Genomic DNA, 12,210 nt, shown 5'->3' with positions numbered 1-12,210 from the left:
AAAAAAAATTATTCCTGAAGCAGACCGACAGCCACCATATTTTGATAAACTGGGTTATTGAATTTATTCTTTAAGCTCATTGTATATTACAGTGTTTACAAAAATTGATTATTATGATTGATACGAAAATTATCTTATTCCATTGTTTTCAGGTGATTCTTTTGTTTTTATAAAAGAAGAAAAGATTGATGAAACTGAGACTTCTTGTAAGTTTTATCTTTTTAATTTATTTTAATATAATATAGGTTTCATATAACATTTATATATAATGTATATTTGAATATGTTGTTTTTTAGGGATGAGTGACTCTTCTGATGCCATGAAAGGAGAGAAAACAGATGAAATCGAGCCTTCTTGTTAGTTATCAATTTTATTGATCTCTCATATTCTAGATTTCATGTAAAGTTATTATTTTTTAATTATGTTGTTTTTCTTCTAGGTATGAATGAACCTTTTGTCGTTATCAAAGAAGAAAATATTAATGGAAATGAGGTTTCTTGTTAGTCTTTTTAGAATATGTGATTATTCCATAATATTGGAAGCTTTTTCTAAATTGTTTTTTGTTAATCATTATTGTTTTTGTTTCCTTTATCAGGTATGAGTAACTCTGATGGTTCCATAGAAGAAGAAAAGACTAAAGAAGTTGAGCCTAATTGTAAGTTTTTTTTTTTTAAATGTTCGTATTGTGCTATTATTACAATGTCAGTAAAAATATTGCAGTGGTGCTGTTGTTCATGCTTTGACCTGCTATGCATTAAAAGACTATTGAGGAATTTCTTGGACTGCTGTTCGATTTGTTTTAATGCAACATTACTACATGATTTATTCTTAATCTTTTATAACCTGCATCCCCCAGCATTCAATGCAGTCTTATTTCTTAAGATTTTTGTCAGGTTACGTACTCTCCAGTTTTAGATATGTTCATTTTAACTTTTAAGTGTTCAGATAGGATTGGTTACAGTTAATTTGTAAAATTTATCTGTGAAAGTAGAGATTAATACAAAACAATCCATTAATTATTCAGCAATTGATGGAGGGTTAACAAGATAAATTTGTTCCCTGTGCAGGTAATTTATAAACTCGAATAATTTTTGAGTAAATAATATCTGGACCTACAATCCATTAAAACTATCAAGATGTATTCCGAACTATTATTCAATATGCTCTCAATACTCCAGCACCATAATCGCTTCCCACCTTTGTGTGTATACATAGTTAAAGTATAAAAGAATGGCATTTGGCATAGCTTCAGCTTCTGCTAAGTCTTCCAATTTTCATGGAAAAACTTCTCATTGTAATCCCAAGAGTTTGTGAGCTACTGGAAGATGTTATTATCACTGAAACATTGGATGATGTTATTATCAGTGGAACATTAAGCAGTCAACCCTTGGAATCTATGACAAAGTTTCTCTTAAAAATTAAAACAGCAGGTTGAAAATTGCAAAATGCCTGTTTAAAAAAAAAATCTTTATTTAGTTACAATAATTATGCAAAACTCATCCCCACATGTGAGAATATGGAAGCCACAAAACACATCCCCTCTTACCCTCCCAAGAATTTCAAGGAGCTAAGAATATTCATTAATAAAGGAATTGCTTAAAATGAATAATATTAATGGAATGGCTTAAAAGCCAAGCGTTACTGACTTAATGAAAGACATATACAATCTAAGCTGTTTCTAGATGAACTCTCTTGGGGCTGAAGCGATATAAGTTCATCATAATGTTATGGTATTTTTCTCTTTAATACTACGATGTTATAATATGGATGGTGCACAATAGGCCTTATAGTTCATAGTGCTTTTAGCCAGGAAGAAAAAAAGAGTTCCTTGGTCTGATCAATTATCACAGACGATTTTTCTCTCACTTGAAATATGTAGGTCATTATTAGCCAAAGCAAATTGACTTAACAGTTCATGAAAGTTATTTTTAGGTTGTTAAGAACTCTAAGTCATCCACTAGGACGATTATTAGAGTTCTGCAGAAAAACTTAAACCTGTATTTTAACACATCTGAGATTGATTTAGGAGGAATTTATAGGAATTAGGATTAATTTTTTTTGAGTTCTAGTAGTATCCATAAGAGTTCTAGAGTTCTCGATTATTTATAGGAATAGTTCTGATGTTTAAAACACCAATAATACCGGTCAAATGCCCACGCGTAAAGTACGTATTTTGTGAAACTTTAACACCGTATATCTATTTTCCTGGCAAGATTAGGGATTTATGCAATAAGGATAATTTTTAGAACTCTTGGGGGGGGGCCAACAGAACCCCCGAAAAATGAAAGAAAAATTTCTAAAATTCTTTTAATTCTAGTAGCTCCTATATGTGATTTAAAGATTCTAATAAAAAAAAGAAACATTTGTGTTATTTAATACAACATAAATACCAATTAAAAATTACGCGCGACTTTTGTGAAAATTTGACACCGAATATCGTTTTCACTGAAAACAATACGATATTTTTTCATTAGGATAATTTTTAGAACTCTTGGGGGGGCCAACAGAACTCTCAACAGAACTTCCAAAAAACCAAAAAAAAATTTTCCAAAAATTTTTGATCGCACATTTGTAACTTATGAAGTCATAGAAATTAAAAATTCTTTGAGTTCCTGTAGCTCCTATATGTGATTTAAAGATTCTAATAAAAAAAAGAAACATTTGTGTTATTTAATACAACAAAAATACCAATTAAAGATTACGCGCGACTTTTGTGAAAATTTGACACCGAATATCTTTTTTTCTAGCAACATTAGAGATTTATTCAATAAGGATAATTTTTAGAACTCGCTGGGGGACCATCAGAACTCCGATCAGAACTCCTGATAGAACTCCGATCAGAACTCCTCCTGAAAAACCAAAAAAATATTTTCCCTAAAAAATATTTCTAAGTCGGAAAAAACTGCCAATATCCGACCGTATATCTTTTTTTCTGGCAACATTACGATATTTTTTCATTAGGATATATTTTAGAACTCGCTGGGGGGCCAACAGAATATATTTTAGAACTCGCTGGGGGGCCAACACAGAACTCCGATCAGAACTCCTGAAAAACCAAAAAAAAATTTTCCCTCAAAAATATTTCTAAGTCGAAAAAATCTGCCAATATCCGACCGTATATCTTTTTTTCTGGCAACATTACGATATTTTTTCAATAAGGATAATTTATAGAACTCGCTGGGGGGCCAACAGAACTCCGATCAGAACTCCTGAAAAACCAAAAAAATATTTTCCCTCAAAATATATCTAAGTCGAAAAAATCTGCCAATATCCGACTGTTTATCTTTTTTTCTAGCAACATTAGATATTTATCAATAAATCAATTTAATATCCAAAACAGTCTCAACACTATTTATTTATTTGTCCTACGTTTCGGCCCTTCTAGCCATCCTCAGGGACCTCTAAACATTTAACAGCTTAAATTACAACTTCACTTTTAAACATTTACAATAACATTATTATTTATTATATAATATAACATACCTTCAACATAAATAGTGTTGAGACTGTTTTGGATATTAAATTGATTTATTGATAAATATTACCTGGTCTCGAAAAATTTTTGAAATAATATAATTAGATATTTATTCAATAAGGATAATTTTTAGAACTCGCTGGGGGGCCAACAGAACTCCGATCAGAACTACTGTAAAACCAAAAGAAAATTTTGCCTCAAAACTATTTCTAAGTCGGAAAAAACTGCCAATATCCGACCGTTTATCTTTTTTTCTAGCAACATTAGAGATTTATTCAATCAGGATAATTTTTAGAACTCGCTGGGGGGCCAACAGAACTCCTGTAAAACCAAAAAAAAATTTTGCCTCAAAAATATTTCTAAGTCGAAAAAATCTGTGGAAATCGGACCGTATATCTTTTGTTCTAGCAACATTAGAGATTTATTCAATAAGGATAATTTTTAGAACTCGCTGGGGGGAAAAAAAAGATAAACCGGCGGATATTGGCTGAATTTTTCGACTTAGAAATATTTTTGAGGGAAAATATTTTTTTGGTTTTTCAGGAGTTCTGATCAGAGTTCTGTTGGCCCCCCAGCGAGTTCTATAAATTATCCTTATTGAATAAATCTCTAATGTTGGTAGAAAAAAAGATATTCGGTGTCAAATTTTCACAAAAGTCGCGCGTAATCTTTAATTGGTATTTTTGTTGTATTAAATAACACAAATGTTTCTTTTTTTTATTAGAATCTTTAAATCACATATAGGAGCTACAGGCACTCAATGAATTTTTAATTTCTACGACTTCATAAGTTACAAATGTGCGATCAAAAATTTTTGAAAATTTTTTTTCATTTTTCGGGGGTTCTGTTGAGTGTTCTGTTGGCCCCCCCAAGAGTTCTAAAAATTATCCTTATTAAATAAATCCGTAATGTTGCCAGGAAAATAGATATACGGTGCTAAAGTTTCACAAAATACGTATTTTACGCGCGTGCATTTGACCGGTATTATTGGTGTTTTAAACATCAGAACTATTCCTATAAATAATCGAAAACTCTAGAACTCTTATGGATACTACTAGAACTCAAAAAAAAATTTAAATTTTTCAAGAATGGGGGGCCAACTTCACAGAGGTATTTAGGAGCCTGATTTCATCAAGCTTTAAGCTTAGTTTATGATTGATTAAAGCCTGGAATTTCTTATTTCTTTGTGGTAATGAGAATTATTTATTTTTTAATTAATTTTTTATACAAACTCTGAAATTCATTTATGTAGCAATAATGCTCTACCCAGTCCTTTAGGATCTTCACCTCACCAGAACTTGGATCATGACACTAGGGAGCCTTCATGGAAATCAGTATGTTTCTCTAGAACTCTCTTCTTTTAGGCTTATTTTTTAAGATCTTAAAAGACTCCTTTTTAAGTTCATTGCTTATTTCCATATCTTGTGGACCTAAATTTTTTATACTGGATTTTGGGAATCTTAATACGATAAAAAGCCTTCTTCCAAGTCTCTTTTATAATGGTTTCATCAGCTACTTACCTTGCCTTATGTAGTGTTATTTTGCATATTGAGCCTTAATAAATTCACTTAATGTTTGCACACAATCTTTCAGAAATACTTTTGTGGCTCGTATCTCTAACTTTGGGCTGGGTCTAATTAAGAAATAGTTTCAAGAATTGCCCCTGGTCTCTCAAGTTTGTAAAATCTGCAAAATTATTATTTTATTTTTTTCATTGGATGTTAATATATTTTGTATATTCCTTTTCATATTACAGACTAATATGAATAACTACTTAAGCCGGACTAATATTTTCTTCTGCATTCATTCTCCCTCTGGTCAATTATGGTTTAAAGTATTACCATGTTAACTGGCAGGTCATAAATCAACAGTTTAGAATTTATTTACTAAATATCTAGGTATAGATTTAAAAATCATCATAATCCTTGGAGGATAGCAAAATATCCTGATTTTCCTATAATGTTCATTTTCCCTTTTGAGCTTAAAAGTACTCATTATATGTATCACTAATTTATGTTATAAAATGCTAAAGGTCCTACATTTCAAGAAATTATCGACACTTTTTTTTAATTAAGTTCCAAAAAACATAAAACAATGATTATATTTAATTTACCTCAAGTGTGTAGTCTTATTTTATTTTTGAATATGATAATTTATTCTTTATAGGTGCCAAGGATAGTTGCCTTAAAGTCCAGAAGTTCCACCAATGTCCTCGCTGTGATTTTAAATCTCCTACATCTCAACAGTTAAAAAGGCACGTAATGACACGTCATACAGGGGAGAAACCTCATCATTGTCCTCATTGTGGTTATAAAACAGCATTTTCTCATAATTTAAAACGTCATATAGTGGCCCATCATACAAGTGAGAGGCCTCATCAGTGTTCTTACTGTGATTTTAATTGTGTTACACCTCAGCATTTAAAATACCATATTATGTCCCATCACACTGATGAAAAACCTCATCAATGTTCTGATTGTGACTTTAAATCTGTTACATCTCGAAATTTGAAAAGACATGTAATGGCTCATCATTCAGGTGAGAGGCCTCATCGATGCCCTCACTGTGATTTTAAATCCGTTACATCTCTAGAATTGAAAAGGCACATTATGGCTCGCCATACAGGTGAGAAGCCTTATCATTGTTCTGATTGTGACTTTAAATCTGTTACATCTCAAAATTTGAAAAGACATATAATGGCTCGTCATATAGGTGAGAGGCCTCATCAATGTTCTCATTGTGATTTTAAATCTAGTACACATCAAAATTTAAAATACCATATTATGTTCCGTCACACTGATGAAAAACCTCATCAATGTTCTGATTGTGACTTTAAATCTGTTACATCTCGAAATTTGAAAATACATGTAATGGCTCGTCATTCAGGTGAGAGGCCTCATCAATGTCCTGACTGTGATTTCAAATCTGTTACATCTCAAGAATTGAAAAGGCACATAATGGCTCGTCATGCAGGTAAGAAGCCTTATCATTGTTCATATTGTGACTTTAAATCTGTTACATCTCAAAATTTGAAAAGACATGTAATGGCTCGTCATACAGGTGAGAGGCCTCATCAATGTTCTCATTGTGATTTTAAATCTGTTACGCATCAAAAGTTGAAAAAACATATAATGGCCCGTCATAGAGGTGAGAAGTCTCATTAGTAATTATTATACAATTATGAAATGGAGGTGGAAACATAGTTGTTTCGGGTAACCTAAGGTAATCGAAAGTCTGAATTGGATTGGGGGACTCCCATAATGTAGGGACTACCACCGCCCCATGTGGCCAACTACAAAAGCACCTCCTCCAGTGCTCTCTGTGGGAGAAGAATCAACCTTGCACTAGAGAGCCATCTTTTCTTGCCAACAGGAGTTCCTTTTCTTCACCGTTATTGGCTTTAGTGCAAAAATTATACCTAATTCAGCTTAAATAACATCCATCATCGCCCTCAACAGTTTTTCATAGCCCAATCATTCCAAATTAATTAACACTTCTAACAATAAATGTTTTATTTCGCCCACCCCGTACACCACCTGTAACTTAACAATTATTTTTATTATATACAGTCCACTAAATCCCACCTGCTAATCAAAAGTGAATGTTTGCCTGGCCTTTAGTGGAAGGCGTACTGCAAAAAGTAGTAGTAAATTTAATGAACCTATCAGCCCTGAGATCTTAAGGTTACATATTTTTTATCAAAAAGTTCATTTTCAACTGTCAGTCCCTGGTTTAAATCTCCACTCATAACATTAGCCCTGATGGAAACCTACATTGTCATTCAAAACATCAGCAATTGATAAATAGATGAGAACCATTAAAAGAAGCTTCCTAAAACTGATTTAAAAAATCTATAAATTCAGTCCTAAAAAAATCTGATGAAGCCAAAAACTGCAAATAACATTAAATACCTAGTACCATGTTTTACAACTGTCTTTATGTGTCTAAGGAAATAGATAGTAATATCCCGTCTCTTATAATGAATAGTTATTTCCATAGTCAGACTATTTTAAAAATTAAGTTATGTTTGATTATAGCTCAAATTAAAGAGGCTATTCAGTGGACGATCAGTAGAATGGTCCCCCAGGAACTTCTCCTGCACTAGCCCTCTATGAGGACAGAAATTAGTGAAATTTTAGACTACTGTCACACCCACTGTATAGTCCAGACTATCCATCAGATTATCAGTTCTTTTTTTTTTTTTATTACCCATTTTCTTTTAGAAAAAAAATGTAATAATTTGACAGAGGTTGAAATTGTGATACAAATTTTTTTCAAAACCCATTCAAGATGTATCAGTATGACATTGAAGGAGTGACTGAAAGATCATTGACACCAGAATCATGATGGACTGTATTGGAAATATTAATTTTGTATTGTACTAAAGATATAAAAATATAAACTTTTGGTTTTGAAAAGTGGTCATTAATTTTTTTTAATAAACCCTATTAAAATCACACAAATGTACAAGCAGTTTTCAATGTATTTAGATAACAAATTTTTAAAAGAAAAAAATTTTGTTTCAAAATAAAAATAGTCGAAGAAAATAAGGAGTTGTCTTGGAAAAGGTCACCTACCTCTGATTATGTCTTATATATCAAGAATACAGAAAAAAAAAATACATGTTTCCAACCTCCAGCCTATTATTTGGACGTCATATTGCGCAAATAAAAATTTTCAATTTTTCCTTGCATCTTCCTATTCTCAATTTTTTGAGAAAACTTTTCATATGAACCTTGTAGAGAATAAAATTTAGTATAAGTAGGATACAATAAGTTTGATTTGTTGACCATAAGCTCCAGCCCTGTAGACCTCCAAAGTTTAGAAACATTTTTCGAGCACAGTAAGTGGGAGATCAAAAACTTGGAGTTTTATTTGGATTTTCTTGCACTCAAGTCTAGAGATGTAATAAAACTATACGTATGAAAGATCAAAAAAAATTTTATTTGAAAATTATTTCTCAAAAAAGGATGAATTTAAAAATGTTAACAAATAATTTATTAAACTTCAATGTTTATGAAGCTTTTTTAAAATATAAAAACAATTGTTATATTTAATTTACTTCAAGTGTATAGTTTCATTTAATTTTTGTGTATGATAATTTATTCTTTATAGGTGCCAAGGATAGTAGTCATAGAGTTCAGAAGTTCTTTCAGTGCTCTCAATGTGATTATGAATCTATTAAACTTTGAAATTTAAGAAATCACAAAATGGTCCACCATTTACACGGTATAAAAGACATAAAATTCGCTATCATAAACATGAGAAGTCTTATCAGTGTCATTGTGATTTTAAAGCAGCATTAAATCATCATTTAAACATTTATGTAGTGGCCTGTCATACAGGTGAGAAGCCTCATCAATGTCCTCACGGTGATTTTAAATCTCTTACATCTCAACAGTTAAAAAGACACATAATGACACGTCATACAGGTGAAAAGCCTCACCATTGTCATTGTGATTATAAGACAGCATTATCTCATAATTTAAAACTTCATATTTTGGCCCCTCATACAAATTAGAAGCCCCATCAATGTCCTCACTGTGAATATAAATCTCTGTTACATCTCGAGATTTAAAAAGACATGTAATGGCTCGTCATACTGGTTAGAAGTCTTATTAGCATTATACAATTATGAAATGGGGCTGGAAACAAAAACCTTGGATAAAAAAAAAAAAAAAAAAATGATAATGTGATGGCTTGTCTTAAAATTAAGAAGCCCTACCACTTCTTCATTATAACTGTATTTGTTTGTTGTTATAATTGATTTAATTTCAATAGTTGAATGTGCATATAAATGTCCACCATTCTGGTAAGAACTTTGCAATTGTGCTCAGCCTGACACCTGGGAATGCTTTACAAACTCCGTAAATTCCTACATCCTACATACTTTCTCATTAATAGATTTTTCCAAGTAAACCACAATGGTTCCTATTCATCCCTCTATTCTCAGTCCACTGGTGTTCCTCAAGGTAGTATCCTTGGTTCCATCCTCTACACCGTCTATACAGCTGACATTCCAACCAATCTTAACACTATCCTCACCACATATGCCGATGACACATTTGTGCTCGCTGTGAATAATAACCCATTAATCGTATCCCAAAATCTCCAATCTCTTATCACAGCCCTCGAAGAATGGTGTCGTAATTGGAGGATTAAGATAAATTCCATCAAATCACCTTTACCCTTCGTCGTAAACCTACTGACTGCCCTATAGTTTCATTTAATGATGTTACTCTTACCCCCTGTCGAACAGATACGCTACCTTGGACATTTGGACAAACGATTAACCTGGAATCCTCACACAAGACTGAAAAGACAGGAACTGCTCGTCGATTTCGACTATTACAGCACTTACTAGAAAAACTGTCTTAACTTCTAACACATTACAAAAGACTGATCTACATGACTGTAATAAGGCCAATTGAACATATAGAGTTGAGTTTTAGGGCTCCACTAAATCTTCGAATTCCTCTCGTATTCAATCCTTAAAATTCCAAAATCCTTCGTAAAATCCTCAATGCTTCTTACTTTGTCACAAATAAAATCATACATAAAGACCTTAATATTCCCTATGTAACCGATCTAGCCCGAACCAGATATCACTCCTTCCACTATAAACTCTCTAACCACTCAAACCCCCTAGTTTCTAATCTTGCATCCTCTTCCATTCCTGACAATCCTCCGAGGTGCCTGAAAAGAAGATAGGCACGAGACTAGCTAATGTAAAATCTCATTAGAGTGCTACCAATGGGTAGTTTCTCTACACGCCTGTAACACTCCAATTTAACTTAGATCAGATTTGCTAAATGTATTATAATGTACAGTTGTAAATAGCAGTAAATAAATATTAAAAAAAAATTAATCAATACTTTTTTAAACGTAAAAATAGAATAATATGATAATAAAAAATAAATAAATGTTAAATATTTTAATTGGCACAAGGCATTGGATAGACATAAGACGAAATGGTATCTCCCCAGACATCATTATGGAAATATGTATCTTATTCTGATCACAAAATATTTAAAAAATTTTTTTTTGGTAGAAGTGTTTTGCTGAATAATGATAATTTTGAAATATGAGGAGAAGATGGTTAGGGATGTTCTTTTTAACAGTTTTTACTTGTCATCCTTGCAACGTATTTTTAACATTTTCTGGAACCATTTGTCGTCACCCTCTCACACGCTTTCCTCTTTTAAATATTAAATATTGTCTACTTATTATTTTTTACCCACTTGTAACGTTTTCTGGAACCATTTGTCGTCACCCTCTCACACGCTTTCCTCTTTTAAATATTAAATATTGTCTACTTATTATTTTTTACCCACTTGTAACGTTTTCTCCAAAATACCTCGTCATCTTCGTAACGTATTTTTTAATTCTGAGTCTGGTCGTTCATGGCGCGGACCTTACTTGGCTGTCAGATGTCATGCTAACAGTAAAAAAGAGAATTAAACATAAACGCACCATGTTTTTTTTCTCTATATTTTACCTCCCTCCTTTATTCTTTACCCACGTTATTAGTTATGTTCACCATATATTGTTATTGTTATATTTTCTATTCACTTCTTTTGTCTAACTTAACTTCATACTTTGTTTCTTTATCTTATGTTATAGTTACATACATTTTCTTTATCTCAATTTTATTTTTTCTTTCCATAATTTTAATTTTAAAATATTAATTAACTAAAATATTCATGTTCTTTTGCATTATATAACTTCAAAAATCTTTTTTTTTTTCCTTAATTATGTTATTTTTACTTACTTATTTAATTACCTATATACACATTTTATTTTCCAATTCTTTCATCACTTTAATTTTATTTATTTCATTCTGTACAATTATTTACTTTATGTCATTCTGTTTATATTTTCTTTCTTTATAATATATATATATATAAATTTCTTTGTTAAATATAGCTTTTAAACCTTATTACTTTTTAAAATTATTTATGCTCACTTTCGTTTCTTTAATTCATTTTGTCTACTTCGCTTTCCTCAAACATATTTCTGTAACTAACCTTTCCAACCCAAAAATAATTTTCCCCGCGCATATTCTACCTAGCAGGAGGAAACTTTCACTATAAAGATTCTTAAAGAGAATCTAATTCTAATACTATTTTATATTGTATATGTAATTTTTTAGTTCTTATGCATTTCATAATGAAGCTTAATAGTATTAGTTTGAAAATAAAAGTATAAAAACTACGAAGTACAAGCACTAACACCTTTTGTTTCATAATAGGGACGACTATAACTGATATTATAGGAGTTTAAACTAATAAAGTACAAGACAGCTTTGTACAGGCAAGTGAGATTATATCAAGTACAAATTATGAGATAGTCTTTGAATTTTTATAGAATGAAAAGCATGAAAAATGGCCCACAATGTTTGTTTAAGTAAGGCGCCCCCTCACTTCTGAACATAAATTCATGATGCCATCTAGTGGCAAAGATATGCGGTAAGAAGCCTGGGCAGCCATCTTGGTCCCGAAAACAAAGGGGCTTAAACCAATCGAGACGCATCTTGACCTTGTCGGGGTTGTCTGATCTTAGGCGATTTCTCCAGCCTGATATCTCTTTACAGAAGGCCCACGACAAGGCGTATTCATTATTAGTTAGAAAGGAATACCGGTGCCAGGGGATGAGCCCTGGACACTGACTTAGGTAGAGGAGGTCTAGGTGAGAGAGTCTGAGGCAGAGTAACAGTTCTAGTTGCCGAGATGAAG

The 12,210-nt window shown here is 31.8% G+C and overlaps 1 protein-coding gene across 4 annotated transcripts in view; it reads left to right on the top strand.

Annotated features, from left to right (window-relative positions):
• The window catches only part of LOC106684349 (zinc finger autosomal protein), a 52,141-nt gene extending 44,254 nt beyond the window's left edge, over positions 1-7,887 (top strand). For all 4 annotated transcript variants that reach the window (XM_067046011.1, XM_067046010.1, XM_067046012.1 and 1 more), the window contains 5 exons: positions 153-206; positions 297-356; positions 440-499; positions 596-655; positions 5,642-7,887. In XM_067046011.1, the coding sequence (XP_066902112.1) occupies positions 153-206; positions 297-356; positions 440-499; positions 596-655; positions 5,642-6,639 (1,232 nt within the window). In that variant the 3' untranslated portion in view covers positions 6,640-7,887. The remainder of the gene's footprint in view (positions 1-152; positions 207-296; positions 357-439; positions 500-595; positions 656-5,641) is intronic.
• The last annotated feature ends 4,323 nt before the right edge of the window (positions 7,888-12,210 follow it).

The sequence above is a fragment of the Halyomorpha halys genome, unplaced genomic scaffold, assembly GCF_000696795.3.
Source record: "Halyomorpha halys isolate HHAL.00 unplaced genomic scaffold, Hhal_1.1 Scaffold572.1, whole genome shotgun sequence".
Classification (NCBI taxonomy): Eukaryota; Metazoa; Arthropoda; class Insecta; order Hemiptera; family Pentatomidae; genus Halyomorpha; species Halyomorpha halys.
Note: the sequence above shows the minus strand (reverse complement) of the source record. Positions and strands in the feature narration are given on the sequence as shown.